This window comes from Nerophis ophidion, linkage group LG15, assembly GCF_033978795.1.
Source record: "Nerophis ophidion isolate RoL-2023_Sa linkage group LG15, RoL_Noph_v1.0, whole genome shotgun sequence".
Classification (NCBI taxonomy): Eukaryota; Metazoa; Chordata; class Actinopteri; order Syngnathiformes; family Syngnathidae; genus Nerophis; species Nerophis ophidion.
In genome coordinates, this window is record NC_084625.1 from 43,026,215 (window position 1) to 43,048,973 (window position 22,759).

General features: G+C 39.6%; 1 protein-coding gene across 1 annotated transcript in view; it reads right to left on the minus strand.

The window, feature by feature from the left end:
• Positions 1-22,759, minus strand: part of tgfbr1b (transforming growth factor, beta receptor 1 b) — a 126,666-nt gene that overhangs the window by 59,566 nt on the left and 44,341 nt on the right. Inside the window, exon 2 of the mRNA XM_061922185.1 lies at positions 2,188-2,439. Within this exon, the coding sequence (XP_061778169.1) occupies positions 2,188-2,439 (252 nt within the window). The remainder of the gene's footprint in view (positions 1-2,187; positions 2,440-22,759) is intronic.

Sequence of the window (22,759 nt, forward strand, 5' to 3'; positions counted from 1 at the left end):
ACTTCGACGCGGAAATCATATGCCTTACTTTTCTATTGAGTTTAGGGATTAGTAATTAGCGCTGTGTCAAAAATGAGTGACCATGATGAGATCCCAAATTTCTAGTACGGTAGACGTTGTCTTGTTTTCACTCATACGCCCAACTCATCCGTTTCAGCGCCAGAAGCTCCGGAATTTGCATAGACGTTGCGTGGCCCATTAATCATTTTTTTACCCAGAACATTATATTTTCATGATCAAGAGAAACCATAATCAAAATTCTATTAATTATTCAGCCCTACAATTGTATTACATTTGTTATAGCCTCTGGACATTGTTTTTAGTGCTTTTTAATTCCATTTAAGGCCTTCAATCCATTTAACGACTTGGCGTTTTTTAATGCTCCGCGGAAACCCAGTTATTGAGAAACATCGCAAATTTCTAAAAAAGCTGCCGAGAATTCACACATTTTAGGCCACTATATCAGCCTGAAAAAAAACGGAGGGGCTGATTAATGGCTTCTTTTCAGGGTGTGTTTAGGGTTGTATTGAAGTTTTGATATAATCGGCGGATCACTTGGTTACATGTCCTAAAGCAGTGGTTCTCAAATGGGGGTACGCGTACCCCTGGGGGTACTTGAAGGTATGCCAAAGGGTACGTGAGATTTTTTTTAAATATTCTAAACATAGCAACAATTCAAAAATCCTTTATTAATATATTTATTGAATAATACTTCAACAAAATATGAATGTAAGTTCATAAACTGTGAAAAGAAATGCAAAAAAGCAATATTCAGTGTTGACAGCTAGATTTTTTGTGGACATGTTCCATAAATATTGATGTTAAAGATTTATTTTTTTGGGAAGAAATATTTAGAATTAAGTTCATGAATCCAGATGGATCTCTATTACAATCCCCAAAGAGGGCACTTTAAGTTGATGATTACTAGGGCTGTGAATCTTTGGGTGTCCCACAATTTATAGATTCTTGGGGTCACGATTCGATAATACATCGATATTTTCGATTCGATTCTCGATCCAAAAACGATATTTTTCCGATTCAAAACGATTCTGTATTGATTCTATACATAAGATTTCAGCAGGATCTACCCCAGTCTGCTGACATGCTAGCAGAGTAGTACATTTATAAAAAAAAAAAAAAAAGCTTTTATAATTGTAAAGGACAATGTTTTATCAACTGATTGCAATTATGAAAATGTGTTTTAACTATTAAACGAACCAAAAATATGACTTATTTTATCTTTGTGAAAACATTGGACACAGTGTGTTGTCAAGCTTATAAGATAAGATGCAAGTGTAAGCCACTGTGACACTATTGTTCTTTTTTATTATTTTTATAAATGTCTAATGATGTCAGTGAGGGATTTTTAATCACTGCTATGCTGAAATTATAATTAATATTGATACTGTTGATAATATTCTTTATTTTTTCATTACTTTTGGTTTGTTCTGTGTCGTGTTTGTGTCTCCTTTCAATTGCTCTGTTTATTGCGGTTCTGAGTGTTGCTGGGTCAGGTTTGGTTTTGGAATTGGATTGCATTGTTGTGGTATTGCTGTGTAGTGGTTTGTTGGATTGATTTAAAAAAAACAAAAAAAAAAGATTTAAAAAAAAAAGAAAAAAAAAGAGAGAATCGATTCTGAATCGCACAACATAAACGATTCGATTTGTATTCGAATCGATTTTTTCCCACACTCCTAATGATTACTTATTTATAATTGAATCACTTGTTTATTTTTCAACAAGTTTTTAGTCAATTTTATATCTTTTTTTCCAAACAGTTCAAGAAAGACCACTACAAATGACCAATATTTTGCACTCTTATACAATTGAATAAATCAGAAACTGATGACATAGTGCTGTATTTTACTTCTTTATCTCTTTTTTTCAACCAAAAATGCTTTGCTCTGATTAGGGGGTACTTGAATTAAAAAAATGTTCATCACTGAAAAAATGTTAAGAACCACTGTCCTAAAGGAGTAGAGCTTATATGACCCTACCCCTTCTTCATGTTAAATATTGGTTATTAATTTGCAACATCACTTGCACATGTTCACAGTTACAATAATTTAGTTTGTTTACACTTTGTTCATTTCCAGGGATAAAAAGGAGTAGAAGTTGTTGACAAACACAATATCAATTTTGCATGCACAGTGAAAGTCCCCAAAGAAAACAGTTGACCTCACTTACCTTGTAAATCTTTGAGGTCAGGGTCCTTGTTGCAGTAATCTGTGTTACAGCAAACGGGATAAAAGCCTGTATCGTGCTTGAAGGAGGCCGCACATATGAAGGGGCGATCCCGCGGTAACAGTTCTTTATTGTGAACACACTGGCGCAGCTCCGTCGTCAAGCGTGTGCCAGTCTTGCGAATATTGGCGAAACAGATACCATCTGTAGTGCAGCTAGAGTTGGCGCTGCATCGCTCACAGTAACACTGGAGGCCTGTCGGGGGGAGAAGGAAGTACAAATAAGTTTCAGATTTTTGTCAGAAATTATCGAAATAGTCGGACGTTTTTATTTCCACATAAAAGAGAAACAAATTCCTACTTCCGCATCGCCACCATTGTACTGTAAAAACAAGTTATTTCAGTGTTTCCCGTTTAGGGCTTTTATTAATATCTCAATATTTTTAGACCATGTCACGATACACGATATATATGGCCATATTTCGCCTTAGCCTTGAATGAACACATGATACATATAATCACAGCAGTATGATGAGTCTATGTGTCTACATTATAACATTCTTCTCCATACTGAATTAATATATGCTCATTTTAAACTTTCATGCAGAGAGGGAAATCACAACTAAATCAATTACACAAAACTATTTATTAAACAGTTATTAAGCAGTAGCACAAACATTCATGTCATTTCAAAAGAAAAAGTGCAAGATTGTCAGAGACATTTTAAAGCACGCGGCATGGCGTAGTGGGTAGAGCGGCCGGCCAGAAACCTGTGGGCTGCAGGTTCGCTTCCCACCTATTGACATCCAAAATATCGCTGCCGTTGTGTCCTTGGGCAGGACACTTCACCCTTTGCCCCCGGTGCCGTTCACACTGGTGAATGAATGATGAATGAATGATAGGTGGTGGTCGGAGGGGCCGTCAGTCAGGGCAGCTGTGGCTACTGATGTAGCTTACCACCATCAGGTGTGAATGAATGTTGAGTTCCCACTTCTCTGTGAGCGCTTTCACTTATTTCAACTCAAAACAGCAAGATTACATCTACAATGTGGTGTGTATAATTATAAAAATGTGCTATGTGCTCATGGACACGATTAATCAGATTAACCGAAATAAAATGCCTGCTCAAGGGGCCTCGTGGTTAGAGTGCCTGCTCTGAGATCGGTAGGTCATGAGTTCAAACCCACTCAGCATCAAGGGTTGGAATTGGGGGTTAAATCATCAAAATGGTTCTCGCCCGGAAAAGGGTGGAATGCCATCTCCGGGTTGGGGAGGAGACCCTGCCCCAAGTGGAGGAGTTCAAGTACCTATGAGTCTTGTTCACGAGTGAGGGAAGAGTGGATCATGAGATCGACAGGCGGATCGGTGTGGCGTCTTCAGTAATGCGGACGTTGTACCGATCCGTTGTGGTGAAGAAGGAGCTGAGCCGGAAGGCAAAGCTCTCAATTTACCGGTCGATCTACGTTCCCATCCTCACCTATGGTCATGAGCTTTGGGTCATGACCGAAAGGATAAGATCACGGGTACAAGCGGCCGAAATGAGTTTCCTACGCCGTGTGGCGGGGCTCTCCCTTAGAGATAGGGTGAGAAGCTCTGCCATCCGGGAGGGACTCAAAGTATAGCCGCTGCTCCTTCACATCGAGAGGAGCCAGATGAGGTGGTTCGGGCATCTGGTCAGGATGCCACCCGAACGCCTCCCTAGGGAGGTGTTTAGGTTTAGGGCACGTCCAACCGGTAAGAGGCCACGGGGAAGACCCAGGACACGTTGGGAAGACTATGTCTCCCGGCTGGCCTGGGAACGCCTCGGGATCCCCCGGGAAGAGCTAGACGAAGTGGCTGGGGAGAGGGAAGTCTGGGTTTCCCTGCTTAGGCTGTTGCCCCCGCGACCCGACCCCGGATAAGCGGAAGATGATGGAATCATCAAAATGATTCCCGAGCGTGGCCACCGCTGCTGCTCACTGCTACCCTCACCTCCTAGGGGGTGGAACAAGGGGATAGGTCCAATGCAGAGGGTAATTTCACCACACCTAGTGTGTGTGTGACTATCAGTGGTACTTTACCTTTAAAAATGCTTAATGTATACATTAAGCATTCGGAATAGTCTGACCCAATTTCTCGACACATTCAGGCCGTTGAGGGGGATCCGGTTTGGTGGCTGCAGGATTAGGTCTCTGCTTTTTGCAGATGTCGTCGTCCTGCTGGCTTCATCTGGCCAGGAACTCCAGCTTTTAAATGTGAAGTGACTGAGATGAAAATGAGCACTTCCAAGTCCATTTTTATCACCTGGAAAAGGGCAGACTGCCATTTCCGGGTTGAGGAGGAGACCCTGCCCCAAGTAGAGCAGTTCAAGTACCTCTGGGTCTTGTTCACGAGTGAGGGAAGAGTGCATCGTCTGCAGTGATGCGGACCCTGCATCAGTCAGTCGTGGTGGAAAAGGAGCTAAACCGAAATGCAAAGCTCTCAATTTACGGGTGGATCTACGTTCCTATGGTCATGAGCTTTGGCCGAATTTAAGTTTCCTCGGTCGGGTGGTGGGGCTCTCCTTTATGGATAGGGTGAAAAGCTCTGTCATTTGGGAGCCACTGCCCCTCCACATGGAGAGAAGCCAGATGAGGTGCTCTGGCCATTTGCTCAGAATGCCCCCCGAACGCCCCCCGCTGGGGAGGTGTTTAGGACGCGTCTAACCGGTTGGAGACCATAGGGAAGACCCAGAAAACGCTTGAAAGACTGTATCCCAGTTTGCCTGGGAACGCCTCGGGAATTCCCCCGGGAAGAGCTGGACGAAGTAACAGGGGAGAAGGAAGTCTGGGGTTCCCTGCTTAGGCTGCTGCCCCCGCCACATGATTTTGGATCAGCGGAAAAAGTTAGATGTTTGTTTACAGCGGAAGTCACTGCTTCTTCTTCTTCTACTTCCGTTTAACCTATGTGCTGCGCATGTCAAAATAAAATACTACGATTTAAGGAATGATACATGGAAACACACGTCACAACCAGATAATTTTTTTCAGGGTCTATGTACACAATAACGTCGTAATCTGAATTATGATCAGATTAAATAAATTTTGCCTATGCACAAGTGGCTACTTGCGTACATGGAGAAACAAAATCAGTGTGGCTTCAATCGCCCGTGTGTGTGTCATAAGTAAGCTATCCATTATACCAGGCCTGGGCAAATTAAGGCCCGGGGGCCACATGCGGCCCGTTGAGTATTTCAATCTGGCCCGCCAGACATTCCCAAATATTTGTTTTAGATCTTTAAGATGGAAACTGTAGCTGCCATTATAGTGGGCAGTGATGTTTTCAAATGACCGTAAGTCTTGAACTATACAAAGTATTTCAATGGTTGGAATCTGCGCTTTTTGCATGATACACTAGTTACTAGGGGTGTGGGAAAAAATCAATTCGAATATGAATCGCGATTCTCACGTTGTGCGATTCAAAATCGATTCTTTTTTTTTTTTAATCGATTTAAAAAAAAAAAAAAAATTCAAATCAATCCAACAAAACAATACACAGCAATACCATAACAATGCTATCCAATTCCAAAACCAAACCTGACCCAGCAACACTCAGAACTGCAATAAACAGAGCAATTGAAAGGAGACACAAACTCGACACAGAACCAACCAAAAGTAGTGAAACAAAAATGAATATTATCAACAACAGTATCAATATTAGCTATAATTTCAGCATAGCAGTGATTAAAAATCCCTCATTGACATTATCATTAGACATTTATAAAAATAAAAAAAAAGAACAATAGTGTCACAGTGGCTTACACTTGCATCGCATCTCATAAGCTTGACAACACACTGTGTCCAATGTTTTCACAAAAATAAAATAAGTCATATTTTTGGTTCGTTTAAGAGTTAAAACAAATTTACATTATTGCAATTAGTTGATAAAACATTGTCCTTTACAATTATAAAAGCTTTTTTTTTTTAAATCAACTACTCTGCTAGCATGTCAGCAGACTGGGGTAGATCCTGCTGAAATCTTGTGTATTGAATGAATAGAGAATCGTTTTGAATCGGAAAAATGTCGTTTTTGAATCGAGAATCACGTTGAAACGAAAAAATCGGATCGCGACCCCAAGAATCGATATTGAATCGAATCGTGGGACACCCAAAGATTCGCAGCCCTACTAGTTACTATAATTAATTAGTTACTATGGTAATCTAAGTCACAGCAGCTCAGACGAGGCACCAAGCAGTGTGGGTGGGGAGCGTTTCCACAGAGTGTCAGCCTGAAATGTGGGTGTCAGGGTCAGACGTAGAAGGAGATCTTCACGAAAAAGTTCTAAAGCTTAGTTATATATCAGATTGTTTATTGTATCTTTACCCTTTGCGTTCATTTTTCGCTGTTTGTCGCGTTTTGTTTGATTGTAAAATGTGTCGCTCGAGAGGGGGTGTGACATTTGTATGTTGTCAATATTCAGTGTTTTGTCGTTCATGGAGAAAATTTGAATTCCATTCCGTGTTTTAAGACGGTCTGTCAATACGTTTTTAGCATTCAATCAGACATCATTGTGATGTTTTGTATTAGTGTTCCTAAAAATAGATATACCTGCCCTCCGTCACATTTATTTCTCTAAATTTGGCCCCCCAGTCAAAATGATTTCCCAGGCCTGCATTATAGAGTAAACTATCAATTATTTTGTTCGGTTAATCAGATAAAACACACCTAATTATCCCCTCCCATCGCTCAGCTATACATTCATTCTTTTCCACGCACACAGAAAGCCTCTTATTTTCAGCACTGAACAAATGTCATCATCATTTATTCATAACTAATTATTTTTTTCTGTGTTTTCTCCTGGGCAAAGAGGAGAGAGTGTTATGGAGTTCAATGATGCATCAGACATGGCTGACCAAAACAACACAGCTAATGAGACATGCGCTTTGAATAATCATTAGGGCAGACACGTAACAGCCTGTGATATCAACAACGACTTGTTTCTATAAAACGAGTCTGACTTAATCAAGTTAGAATGTTTGAAATATAAATAATTACTATGGCATGAAATGCAGTTTGCAATTTGTTTATATTTTATTTCAAATATTATTTCAAATGTTATTATATAAATGGCTCGGAGTAAAATGTTCTTTCCTGTAAGGTGTCGATGGTCTCAAATAGTTTAAGAACCCCTTGTCTAAAACAGTGTTTTAGACAAGGCACAATTTTTGAGTTGAAAAAATCCGGAGGCACACCACCAGCAGAAATCATTAAAAAACGAAACTCATCTGACAGTGAAAAGTCGTCGTTGCAATTGTTGGATATGACTTTAAACCATAACCATGCATGCATCAATATAGCTCTTGTCTCAAAATAGGTGTACTGTCACATCACACCGTGACTTATGAGTTTTTTGCTGTTTTCCTATGAGTAGTGTTTTAGTTCTTGTCTTGTGCTCCTATTTTAGTGGCTTTTTCTCTTTTTTTTTGGTATTTTCCTGTAGCATTTTCATGTCTTCCTTTGAGCGATATTTCCCGCATTGTTTTAGCAATCAAGAATATTTCAGTTGTTTTTATCCTTTTTTGTGGGGACATCGTGGATTGTCATGTAATGTTCGGATGTACATTGCGGACGCCATCTTTGCTTCACAGTAAGTCTTTGCTGTCGTCCAGCATTCTGTTTTTGTTCACTATGTAGCAAGTTCAGTTTTTGTTTTGTTCGGCATAGGGCACACACCTTTTGTTTATTTTTAGTTTAAGGATTAGACATATTTTTACCTGCACATTGCCTCCCTCTGTTTCCTACATCTACAAAGCAATTGGCTACCTGTTGCCACCTACAGATCTGGAACAGTATTACACAGTTACTCTGCCAAGCTCTAGACAGCACCGAAACTCAACAACCACACATAATTTGCAGACTATAATTACTGGTTTGCAAAAATTATTTTCAACCCAAATAGGTGAAATTACATAATCTCCCACGGCACAGACTGTATCTCACGGCACACTATAATGCCACAGCACAGTGGTTTACAAACACTGGCCTAAAACACTATGCACACTTCTTTGTCTTGTGCCATTCACTGATACAGAGCGATGCCGAAGGTGGCTTTAATGACCTCTGGGATTTAGAAACATCAACATGAATCCCAATCACTGCAACATTATTCTAACAAATCGGCTCAACAACTGTAAAGACATTGTATACTACTAAAAACGTGCTTCTGTAAGGTGTGCAAACACAAGTTTGTTTTTTACTCAATATGACACTAATCCTCTTAGAATGCTGAGCTAATGCCAAAAAAGCAATACAATATGTATTCAAGCATAACTCCTAAACCAATCAATCATGTAATATGTCTATTAATGTATACATACGTCCTATTAAATTAATCGATCACTTAAATTTACATATCAAATCTCAATTGTAATGTTAGGGGAGAAATAGAATGAGGTAGTTGATGGGAAAAAAAGAAAATGATTATTAGCTCACATTTCCCAAATGGTTAAAACTTCAGGTGCAAATAGACAGGTAGAATTTTGAGTGTTTGGCTGACTTTTCTTACAAAAAGAACAAGACCACAGAGTCATCGGACAAAGACCGCAGACAACTTAATAAAAGCCAGATGACACTGATCTGCTCTGACTCAACATCCAGACAAACAAGTCACGGAATTCTGTCCGTCCCATGAAAGCAGACACAAACAAGCCTCACCAGTCTAGACAATAAAATAACTTGCCCTGACAAATAAGAGGCACCTGACAGTGATTTTACACATCATATTTTAATACATGCTCATAGTGAAAACACATTTTTAAAAAAAAGAAAAAAGGAACTGGGGGCAAGATAAAAAGTCAAAAGGTGAACTACAAACCCCGTTTCCATATGAGTTGGGAAATTGTGTTGCAAATCATTTTCAACCCACATTCAGTTGAATATGCTACAAAGACAACATATTTGATGTTCAAAATGATAAACATTTTTTTTGTACAATAATCATTAACTTTAGAATTTGATGCCAGCAACAGGTGACAAAGAAGTTGGGAAAGGTGGCAATAAGTAATGATAAAGTTGAGGAATGCTCATCAAACACTTATTTGCAGCATCCCACAGGTGTGCAGGCTAATTGGGAACAGGTGGGTGCCATGATTGGGTCTAAAAACAGCTTCCCAAAAAAATGCTCAGTCTTTCACAAGAAAGGATGGGGCGAGGTACACCCCTTTGTCCACAACTGCGTGAGCAAATAGTCAAAACAGTTTAAGAACAACGTTTCTCAAAGTGCAATTGCAAGAAATTTAGGGATTTCAACATCTACGGTCCATAATATCATCAAAAGGTTCAGAGAATCTGGAGAAATCACTCCACGTAAGCGGCATGGCCAGAAACCAACATTGAATGACCGTGACCTTCGATCCCTCAGACGGCACTGTATCAAAAACCGACATCAATCTCTAAAGGATATCACCACATGGGCTCAGGAACACTTCAGAAAACCACTGTCACTAAATACAGTTGGTCGCTAAATCTGTAAGTGCAAGTTAAAGCTCTACTATGCAACGTGAAAGCCATTTATCAACAACATCCTGAAACGCCAGATGATCTCTGGGCCCAAGATCATCTAAGATGGACTGATGCAAAGTGGAAAAGTGTTCTGTGGTCTGACGAGTCCACATTTCAAATTGTTTTTGGAAATATTCAACATTGTGTCATTTGGACCAAAGGGGACGCGAACCATCCAGACTATTATCGACGCAAAGTTCAAAAGCCAGCATCTGTGATGGTATGGGGGTGCATTAGTGCCAAAGGCATGGGTAACTTACACATCTGTGAAGGCACCATTAATGCTGAAAGGTACATACAGGTTTTGGAACAACATATGCTCCCATCTAAGTCCCGTCTATTTCATGGACGCCCCTGCTAATTTCAGCAAGACAATGCCAAGCCACATTCAGCACGTGGTACAACAACGTGGCTTCGTAAAAAAAGAGTGCGGGTACTTTCCTGGCCCGCCTGCAGTCCAGACCTGTCTCCCATCGAAAATGTGTGGCGCATTATGAAGCGTAAAATACGACAGAGGAGATCCCGGACTGTTGAACAACTGAAGCTCTACATAAAACAAGAATGGGAAAGAATTCCACTTTCAAAGCTTCAACAATTAGTTTCCTCAGTTCCCAAACGTTTATTGAGTGTTGTTAAAAGAAAAGGTGATGTAACACAGTGGTGAACATGCCCTTTCCCAACTACTTTGACATGTGTTGCAGCCATGAAATTCCAAGTTAATTATTAAAAGCAAAAAAAAAAATTAAGTCTGAGAGTTTGAACATGAAATATCTTGTCTTTGTACTAGTGCATTCAACTGAATATGGGTTGAAAAGGATTTGCAAATCATTGTATTCCGTTTATATTTACATCTAACACAATTTCTGTATTTACATCTAACACAATTTCCCAACTCATATGGAAACAGGGTTTGTAAGCAGTACTAATTGATTAAAAAAATATGTGATACTATAATAATAACATATTTTTTTTCAAATCTACTTGTTAGCGTCCATCTAACAAAGTGAAGACACATTAGACGGAACACTAACAAATTCCCCACAACAAAGAGCCTCTATTTTTACTCAAAGTGTAATAAATAAAGAACATTTAGACATTAGCTATTGGTACCAACAAGTTTATTACAAAATAGCTTACTCTGCCTGTTCAGAAATAAAGACTTGCCAAACAACATCCTTCATATATTTTTTTTCACTCAACTAATCGGTCTTTTGCACTGTTCTGTAGGTTATATACTGTGGCAACCTGTCAGTTAAGTGTAGTACTAGATTTGTGACCACCGTGCATCGGGCCATGAATGCGTCATTGGCTCAGCCATGTGTGCAAGTGTGTGTTGGTACTGGTGAGAGAGTGTGGACGATAAAAAATGATTGCTCTTGTTAAAAGAAGCCAGTATTGCAAAAAAGCGAATGTTGATAGATTACCTTATTGAACATTTTTTCTAATCAATATTGATTGTCACGTGTCTCATAGCTACGTATCGATGTATTAACACAACCCTGAAAGGCATGATCGGGACTACAGCAACAACTAACTCCTCATTGATTTATCTATATTAGGGGTTTAATGATTAAGCTATAGGCGTCTAACGATTAGTGCTTAATCCAAAATTTTAATCATTTTTTGGAGAACGATACAATCCGAAAAGATTTAGTGAGTTGAATTTGGTTCAGTAACTATTGTGACTGTGAAATTGATACTGGCGGACACTGGAGGTGAGGGTTCCAAAATTCAGGTTCTCTCTTGTTAGGTAATTATACATAAATTAATTATGGGGACAAACAAGTAGTTAAACAACAATTAATGACCAATGCATTCACATCTCTTTTGAATAAAGTAAAGTTAACACCAAAAGGTTGAATTAACAAGAGGAGACCTTTTCTGCTCTCATTTCAAACATTTAAGCAAATTTCAAAAAAAGTACAATAACGTTAAGTTAAAGTACCAAGGAACAAATTCCAGTTAAGAAGTTTCCCTTTAGTTAATTTAAGTTTTGGTTCCACTTTTTTCAAATAAGATGTTTACTTGCTTGTATCCATAAATAATTTTTACTCATTATCTTACAAGACATAACAACAACAGGGTTTCTGCAGGTTTCAACAGGTCAAATTTAAGACTTTCTTAAACTTTTTAAAGACCACATCAAAATGGAGGAATGGCACTTAAAAATGGTCCCTTTCATTATTTTGCAGAATACAATTGGGCCAATCATGTGTCTGCAGTGATCACTTTGTAAAATTGTTTGTTTCTACATTGATTTGTTTGAGAAACGTTTTAAAGGCCTACTGAAACCCACTACTACCCACCACGCAGTCTGATAGCTTATGTATCAATGATGAAATATTATCATTGAAACACATGCCAATACGGCCTTTTTAGTTTACTAAATTGCAATTTTGAATTTCCCGGGACTTTTTTTCTTGAAAACGTCGTGTTATGATGACGTGTACGCGTGACGTCACAGGCTGTTATGAATATGAGCGCTGCGTACACACACAACTAAAAGTCGTCTGCTTTAACGGCATAATTATACAGTATTATGGAGATCCGTGTTGCTGAATCTTTTGCAATTTGTTCAATTAATATTGGAGAAGTCAAAGTAGAACGATGGAGTTGGGAAGCTTTAGCCTTTAACCACACAAACACACGGTGATTCCTTGTTTAAAATTCACAGAGTTGAAACTTTACTATGGATCAGAGCGGACATGGATCCCGACCACTTGTCAACCAGCAGGTTTTGGTGAGAAAATTGTGGTTAAAAAGTTTCCACTAACCGGATATCAGCTGAGCTTATGCCTCCCGTACAGCTGCCGTCGACTTCCCCGAGACACTGCGCGTCAACACCTGGCCGTGGACGTACACTTCCGACTATCAGGTACTGTTAAACTCACTAAAACACTAGCAACACAATAGAAAGATAAGAGATTTCCCAGAATTATCCTAGTAAATGTCGCTGAAAACATGTGAATCCGGCTCAATGCAACGCGATTGCAATCACCTTTTTTTTTCTAGTCCGTCGCTATCAATATCCTCAAACACGAATCTTTCACCCTCGCTCAAATTAATGGGGAAATTGTCGTTTTCTCGGTCCGAATAGCTGTTTTTGTTGGAGGCTCCCATTAAAATCAATGTGAATATGTGAGGAGCCCTCAAGATGTGACGTCATCTTCTGCGACTTCCGGCTTTTCTCCAGTTGCTAACTTTATCGTGGATGTTCTCTACTAATTCCTTTCAGCAAAAATACTGCAATATCGCGAAATGATCAAGTACGACACATAGAATGGACCTGCTATCCTCGTTTAAATAAGAAAATCTCATTTCAGTAGGCCCTTAAATATGGTTTAAAAATATCAGATAACGTTGCACAATGCTTATGACAAAAAACAAAAAGTCAGTTTTACTCATCCACACAGTACCGCTTAATTTTGAGTCACGGCAAAGTATGCCATTAGACGGTGACATCCAATAGCATAGTGTGAATTAGGGATGGAAGAGATGGACCAAAACTAATAGTCCGAATGGCTGTATACAGTATTTATCTTAAAAAACGTACCAAGTGTTTAACGTTTCCCAAGTCTTTTATTGCTAGATAACCAGAGTTGAGAGTACTCTGGTTTTTGTTGTTGTTAGTAATGTAACGTGTTGTTCATTCTTAAGAGTAATTAGTTAGCGGTTACTATGTCAAAGCAGTGTTCGATCATTAAAGTTTGGTTTTTAGCCTCACGCTTGTGCACAGGGATGAATGGAGCTTCTACTTGCTTAATGCGGTAAAAAACGCTAGCTGTTCAGTTTAAAACTACTTTTCCGCCATCCAGCCGCTACACTATGGTAGCTCAGTCCGCAGAGACTATGGCAGGGGTCGGTAACCCAAATACAAAAACAAATCTGTCTGGAGCCGCAAAAAATTAAAAGCCATATTACATACAGATAGTGTATCATGAGATATAAATTGAATTAAGAGGACTTAAAGGAAATTAAATGATCTGAAATATCGCTACAAATGAGGCATAATGACGCAATATGTACGTATAGCTAGCCTAAATAGCATGTTAGCGTCCATTAGCTTGCAGTCATGCAGTGACCAAATATGTCTGATTAGCACTCCACACAAGTCAATAAAATCGACAAAACTCACATTTATGCATTCATGCACAAAGTTAAAAGTTTGGTGGACAAAATGAGACAGAAAAAGAAGTCTCATAAAACGCGTCCTAGAAGGTCGGAGAAAGTTATACATGTAAACAAACTGTGGCTCCGAAATGACCACACTGGCACGGCTTCATAAAGACGGGCTCTTTACTTGAGTTTATGCCATGAAAACTTGTGGCCGCCTGCCACTTCGGAGGTTCTTGGGCAGCAAATATTTCAGTCTTGTGCAACTTGTTCAGCAAGCCAAATGTTCTTGCTGCTGCATGTCTGCAACCCCAAATACTACACCAAAATCTCGCGAGAATAGCGGTGTCACAAAGGAAATAAATTGCCCCTTTTATATTAAAACAAATGTGTATAATTTACAAAAAATATAACATGAATTCACAACCATAATTATTTTCAACAAAAAATGTTAACCCTTAAAATAAAAATTTAAAAGTAAGTTTCAACAACACTTACACAAACTACGGTGAGTTCAAAGACCGCCAAAATTAGTAGGACAAAATGGCGTTCGCCAAATACTCGAATCAGTGAAGCATGTTTAATATAAACAGTGTGCTTTATAACAATTAGGGAGGTTTGTGTCATGTTTGTCATCCAACAGAAACCATATTAAAACAAAACATATGTTTTGTCCCCCTCATCTTTTTCCATCTTTAATACATTTTTGAAAAAGCTCCAGACAGCCACTAGGGCCACTATATTCCGACCCCCGGAATATAGTGATAGGCATTTTTAAGTCAAGGAGTAACTAAACATTTGACACACCCAGCGAGCAGCAGAGAGGAGGCATCGCTAGCTGCTTTGCTAAGTCGCTAACAACATAAACAGATAAAATTAGTGTTAATGTCACTACAAGGAGAGATATAGGTTCTCAAGCAAATTGGTGCATGTTCAAAATAAAGCTGCCGTCACTCACCAAAAGCAAAATGCAGTCACTGACCAGATCGTTACATCATTTGATGGTGGAGAAGTCGGCACGCGTATGCCATATTCTTTCAATAAATTTGTTTTGGTGCGTGGTTGTGCATCAAAGACACAGGGTTGAACCAAAGGGAGTGTCCTGTGCTTAGCCCGTCTGGCGTAGAGAACATACCAGTATGTCGGTATTGTCTCAAATATATACCGCTTTCTAAATTATACCGATAATTAACTATAAAACCAATATACCGCCCATCCGTAGTTTGAATTATTCTTTTTTTTAGAAAAAAAATCACCTGAATCTTCAAAGCCGTACAACAATCACTGTCAATGGCACTCATACACTGATCGTTCGTTACACAACTTGCTTGGTGCGTGCGATTATACAAGCGCACAGTGCATCGGACATGCTGGAGGAAATATGAAATGGCAGCCTGGCAAGGCCATCCTCTTACAGTGCACATGACAATCTAAGACAAAGCTTTTAGAGACACAGACTAAACAAACGAAACGGAGCCCAATAGTGTGTTACATTTTAACCAAGGCTGCTGTGTTCCAGTGGTTTTATTAGACAGATAAAACTGTATTAATCCTCTAAAAGATGTGTTTGCCTTGGAAAAAAAAACAACATAAAATATATACTCACAATAGAGCTGGCCTTTTTTTAAGATCTCGATATTTTTAGGCCATATCGCGATACACGATATATATCTTGATATTTTGCCTTAGCCTTGAATCAACACAGTAAGATGATTCTGTGTGTCTACATTAAAACATTCTTGTTCATACTGCATTAATATGTGCTCATTTTAAACTTTCATGCAGAGAGGGAAACCATAACTATGTCAATTGACCAAAACTGTATTTATTAAACAGTTATTAAGCAGTGGCACAAACATTCATGTCATTTCCAAACAGAAAGTGCAAGATTGTCAGAGACATTTTAAAACAAGCTATGAGTGCACTTTTGTGCATGATGTCACTAAGATGACATATCTAAACAACACTAAATTAAAGTGCACTTTTTGTACAGAACGCCACTACAATAGTTTAAAACAAAATAAAGTGCACTTTTGTGCATCATTTTGTGGGCGTGTGGCACCGAACGGAGATGTTAATATGCAGAGTAACCACTCTTCATTCTCTAGCAGGTGACTTTTCAAATGATGCTACATATTAGCAGTAATGCTACTTTTTGTAGCAACACTTTTGCCCCGCACTTGACAAATTACGGATGTCTGTTTGACATATTCCCACTTGAAGCCAAACCACCGCCAGACGATGGACCCCCTGCTGTTGTTCTTGGGAATTAATTCTTCATTTGTTACCAGATTTGCACCTTCTTTCTCTCGTATTACCACTTGCACGGCTCCACTAGCACCACAGCAAACGTTACCCATGCTGCTACGTCTCTGCTCCCTGAGAGTGTATACTTATGTGACGAATTGCGTGACAGTATGTGACGTATGTAAGAAGGTGTGCTTGCTTGTCTGTGAGAAGGAGAGACAAGAAAGAGTGAGAATAGCCTGTAGTGTAATGCCAGCAGCTAAAAGCAACTGCGTGAGAACGTATACTCGAATATCACGATAGTCATTTTCTATATCGCACAGAGACAAACCCTTGATATATTAACTCACACACATTAAAATACTTCTGAAAAATGGAAGTCTTGATGTTTAAGGCTGAAAAAAAAGATAATTTTGAATATTGTTTAAAAGCGGTCTAGTGTTGGTCTAGAACACGGGTCGGCAACCCAACATGTTGAAAAAGCCATATTGTAACAAATTTACACAAAAAAAAATCTGCCTGGAGCCGCCAAAAAATAAAAGCCTTATGAAAGCAACACATGATGTGTCTATATTAGTATTAGCTTACTATCAAAATAACTATGCGTTGCAGGCTGACGCAAATCTTCGTTGACAGGAATGTTAAATTGTAATATTTATTCTACACATTTTTGCAACATTGGAAAACATGAATACAACAGAGGCTTCTCAGAGGGTGACATAACTCCTGGAAAGATATGTCCAAGTTTAAGGAAACAACAGGCTGTCTTCTTCTAAAGGATTTATTACAATCTTTGCAAGCTGGGTAACGTTTTCTGTGGTCTATGACGGAACAAAAATAACTATCAGAAATGCAGCTAATATTACACACAGATATGTCATGAAACATGCAAATATAATTTAAATACACAGAGGACATAAGTAAAATAAATTAAATGAGCTCAAATATACCTACAAATGAGGCATAATGATGCAATATGTACATACAGCTAGCCTAAATAGCATGTTAGCATCGATTAGCTTGCAGTCATGCACTGACCAAATATGCCTGATTAGCAGTTTAACAAGTCAAAAACATCCACAGAGCTCACGTTTGTGCATACACGCACCGCATAAAACGTTTGGTGGACAAAATGAGACAGAAGGAGTGGCAGAAAACATATTTCTGTGCCAGCGTTGGAGAAAAACTGCGGTGACTAGGGTTTGGGTATCGGGTATCGATTGGAACTGGGACCAATTTTCCGATTCTCCCGGAATCGTTCAAAAGTTTAAATTTCGATTCCTAGTTTCGATACCCAGTCCGCCGACCGGAAAGAAATAATAAGTCCGCCAACCCGGAAGAAGAAGCCGCTGAACACCAACGAAGAAGCGCCCACCGCCGGAAGTGTTAGCACAGCCGAGCCTATGTATCCGAGCGAGTCAGTCAAGCATGGATAGCGGGCGTCGACGGTCGAAAGTGTGGCTTTATTTTACTAAAAAAAAATGAAATATCGGCGAAATGTAACACGTGCGACAGGACTGTTTCGTTCTTAGGAGGGTGTATGTCAAACATGATGAAGCACCTCCGAGTTCATGGAGTACAAATAAATGCGTGTCCCGTCTTCGACAGGAGACACTATCTGTCCAGAACGCTCACGCATCCTGCCTGAGAAGGCGGATATGGTCATTTTCCTAAACAAGAACAGTCTCGGATTTTATACTGTACCTGCTGCTAATCTGGACTGGGTTTTGCAAGTTGTTTCTTATTGTTCATTTGCTTTTCTGCACCAGGTTAGCCCATCAGTGGGAGCACGGTAACATGTTTAAGTACCTACAGCATCATACACTTGTGTGTGTAAATGTGTTTTCATGAGGTTTTCAAAAATAAAGCTCTCTTGATGAAAGTGTACCCCTGTGAAAATGTATTCATAATTTATAATATTTATATTCAAGTTCATAGATTTGATATTTATATTCTAGTTGAAAACAGCCCTGTGAGGAATTTATAGTAAAGTTCATAAAAAGTTAATAGAATTAAAATTGATAGAGAATGTCAAACTATTTCATTCAGAAAGACTGTAGGTTAGCTAGCTCATTTAAAATATCCTAAACTTTTTTTTGACCCTGCCTTTTTTTTTTTTTTAAAGAAAGAATCGGAATCGAGAATCGTCCTGAATTGAAATCGAAACAAAGAATCGGAATCGGAATTCTTCGAATTCAAACGATACCCAACCCTAGCGGTGACCACAAGAACCGCCGAAATTAGTAGGACAAAACGGCGCTCAACAAAAACTCATCAGTGAAGCATGTTTAATATAAACATTCTAGCACAGGGGTCGGGAACCTTTTTGGAAGAGAGAGCCATGAAAGCCAAAATTTTTAACGTGTATTACAGTGAGAGCAGTATCATATGTTTCAACACTTAATACAACTAAATGCATGCATTTTTTAAGTAAGACCTACACTTTTAGAGTATAAGTCTTATATTTTATATCACTGAAGCTAACCGATAATAAATAAAATACTTCTTTGGCAACACTAAATTGGCCCTAGTGTGTGAATGTGAGTGTGAATGTCGTCTGTCTATCTGTGTTGGCCCTGTGATGAGGTGGCGACTTGTCCAGGGTGTACACCGCCTTCTGCCCAAATGCAGCTGAGATAGGCTCCAGCAACCCACGCGACCCCAAAAGGGACAAGCGGTAGAGAATAGATGGATGGACTTCTTACCATTGATGTGACTTATTGAACAGGTGCAGTTGAAAACGGATGGATGGATTAAAATGCATAAGAATGTTTTATATGTTAAACGTTATTTTTAACACCGATTACTGGCGGAATTATTCATTACTAATCGTGTTAAGCAATGTCAGCTCAGATGTATTTGAGAGCCAGATGCAGTCATCAAAAGAGCCACATCTGGCTCTAGAGCCATAGGTTCCCTACCCGTTCTAGCAATTATCAATCAATCAATCAATGTTTATTTATATAGCCCCAAATCACAAATGTCTCAAAGGACTGCACAAATCATTACGACTACAACATCCTCGGAAGAACCCACAAAAGGGCAAGGAAAACTCACACCCAGTGGGCAGGGAGAATTCACATCCAGTGGGACGCCAGTGACAATGCTGACGATGAGAAACCTTGGAGAGGACCTCAGATGTGGGCAACCCCCCCCCCGAGGGGACCGAAAGCCATGGATGTCGAGCGGGTCTAACATGATACTGTGAAAGTTCAATCCATAGTGGCTCCAACACAGCCGCGAGAGTTCAGTTCAAGCGGATCCAAGACAGCAGCGAGAGTCCCGTCCACAGGAGACCATCTCAAGCGGAGGCGGATCAGCAGCGTAGAGATGTCCCCAATCGATACAGGCGAGCGGTTCATCCTGGGTCCCGACGAGCGGTCCATCCTGGGTCTCGACCCTGGACAGCCAGTACTTCATCCATGGTCATCGGACCGGACCCCCTCCACAAGGGAGGGGGGGACATAGGAGAAAGAAAAGAAGCGGCAGATCAACTGGTCTAAAAAGGAGGTCTATTTAAAGGCTAGAGTATACAGATGAGTTTTAAGGTGAGACTTAAATGCTTAGGAAGGTTTGTGGCATGTTTGTCTTACAGAAACCATTTTAAAACAAACAATATATTTTTCTGCCCAACTTTATCCATTTTCATATATTTCGGGGAAAAAAAACTAGGGCAGCTTTAAAGAGCCGCATTCGGCTCTAAAACAAAAGGTTGCCGACCCTTAGTCTAGTAGGTAGAAAATATGCCTTAAGTAGGGCTGCAACTGACTGTTTTGATAGTAGACGAGTCATCGATTATCTTAACGGTTAGTCGACTAATCGGATTATGAAAAAGTTTTTCAGTGGCTTTAAATCATCTATGTGCTTTTAAATTCAGGTTGATATATTTTTGGCATGTGCAAACTAGGGCTGGGCGATATTTTTCTCTGAAATGACTATATCGTGATATTCGAGTATATGTTCTCATGCAGTTACTTTTAGCTGCGGGCATTACCCTACAGGCTCTTCTCACTCGTTCTTGTGTCTCCTCACAGACAGCAAGCGCACCATCTTACATACGTCACATACTGTCACATCACACGTCACATACGTACACGCCCTCACGGAGTAGAGAGGTTGCAGCATGGGAAATGTTAGCTGTGATGCTAGCGGAGCCCTGCGAGTGGTGATACGAGAGAAAGAAGGTGCGAATCTGGTAACAAATGAAGGAAGAATTGATTCCCAAGAAAAACAGCAAGGGGTCCATCATATGTCGAACAGACAACCGCAATTTGTGAAGTGTGGGCCAAAAGTGTTACTACAAAAAGTAGCAATACTGCTAATATGTAGCATCATTTGAAAAGTCACCTGGTAGAGAATGAAGAGTGCTTACTCCATATGTCAACATCTCCATTCGGTGCCACACGCCCACACCATCAAAATGCAGAGGCAAACATGTCCACATCAACACCGTATGAAAAAAATAGTCAACAACAAAAGAAGATAATGTCCGCAGTAACCTACTACATAGCGAAGGACTGACAAACCAAATTGCCCCTCGGGGACAATAACGATTTTCTAAGTCTAAGGACATACACTAGTTGATTTCCTATTATGCAGCTCATTTTTATTTGACAGTTATTGAAATATCTTGTGTGACATCATGCACAAAAGTGTACTTTATTTGTTTTAAACTACTGTAGTGGTGTTCTGTACAAAAAGTGCGCTTAAATTTAGTGTTGTTTTGATGTCATCTTGGAGACATCATTCACAAAATTGCACTTATAGCTTGTTTTAAAATCTCTCTGACAATCTTGCATTTTGTTTTGAAATGTGCCACTGCTTAATAACTGTTCAATAAATACAGTTTTGGTCAATTGACTTAGTTGTGATTTTCCTCTCTGCATGAAAGTTTAAAATGAGCATATATTAATGCAGTATGAAGAAGAATGTTTTAATGTAGACACATAGAATCATCATACTGCTGTGATTATATACATCAAGTGTTCATTCAAAGCTAAGGCAAAAAAATCGAGATATATATATCGTGTATCGTGACATGGCATAAAAATATTGAAATATTAATAAAAGGCCATATCGCCCAACCCTAGACTGGCGCATATGTAACACGAAGGGTCCTCTTCGGCCACACACAACCCCTCGAAAGATCTGGTTTCCAATCGCATAATCCAGATGCGTTTTTGAGAAAACGAACACTGTCGGATTAACGTGTTTCCATAGCCTGTAAGACGCTAATTTAGAGCTGATCTATTTGAGAAATCGGCCAAAATTAGTGCATGGACACAAGTCTTGGCCAGTGTTTTAAGAAACACTTTTTGAGAAATGGTTCCCGTTATTGAAGCCACTATAGTGAAGAAAAAATTTGGTTCTTTATTCGAATCCCAGGGAACAAATCCTGTGTCACAGGAAATGACGTAGCTCAGTCATTCGGCGGCAGATGCAGAAGCAGCAATAACAATGGACCGGAAAAAACGCTCCTTTACAAAAAAATACAACAAAGAACGGCTATCTGCAATTATTGCCAGGCTTCGCTTTCCCGTAAGGGGAGCAGTACAACAAACATGTTGAAACATGTTCAGGCCGTAGATAACCTGAAAGTTAGAGAAACATGTCGTGGAGAAGCAGTGACAGAGCTGACGAAGCACGCCCCTCTTCCTCTGCTTCAACCTGCAGTCCCAGTGATAATGCCCGTGAGTAACTAATGTTAACTGTTGCCGGTTAATTTCCATATCTGCTCACTTGTATCCTTTAGGCTAAAATAATGTTACCTCTTATGTCAACTGCTGTAATGTTAGCTAGACTAATGTTACCTAAGCATAGTCAATGGCTAACGGTAATGTTAACGTTAGCCTTTTTGTATGTGTCTGATAACAGTAAAGTTATCTTGTAGCCTACACCAGTGGTTCTCAAATGGAGGTACGCGTACCCCTGGGGGAACTTGAAAGTATGCCAAGGGGTACGTGAGATTTTTTTTTTTTTAAATATTGTAAAAATAGCAACAATTCAAAAATCTTCTATAAATATATTTATTGAATAATACTTCAACAAAATATGAATATAAAATTCATAAACTGTGAAAAGACAGTGTTGACAGCTAGATTTTTTGTGGACATGTTCCATAAATATTGATGTTAAAGATTTCTTTTTTTTTTTGTGAATGAATGTTTAGAATTGGCTTCACGGTGGCAGAGGGGTTAGTGCGTCTGCCTCACAATACGAAGGTCCTGCAGTCCTGGGTTCAAATCCAGGCTCGGGATCTTTCTGTGTGGAGTTTGCATGTCCTCCCCGTGAATGCGTGGGTTCCCTGCGGGTACTCCGGCTTCCTCCCACTTCCAAAGACATGCACCTGGGGATAAGTTGATTGGCAACACTAAATTGGCCCTAGTGTGTGAGTGTGAGTGTGAATGTTGTCTGTCTATCCGTGTTGGCCCTGCGATGAGGTGGCGACTTGTCCAGGGTGTACCCCGCCTTCCGCCCGATTGTAGCTGAGATAGGCGCCAGCGCCCCCCGCGACCCCGAAAGGGAATAAGCGGTAGAAAATGGATGGATGTTTAGAATTAAGTTCATGAATCCAGATGGATCTCTATTACAATCCCCAAAGAGGGCACTTTAAGTTGATGATTACTTCTATGTGTAGAAATCGTTATTTATAATTGAATCACTTGTTTATTTTTCAACAAGTTTTTGGTTATTTGTAT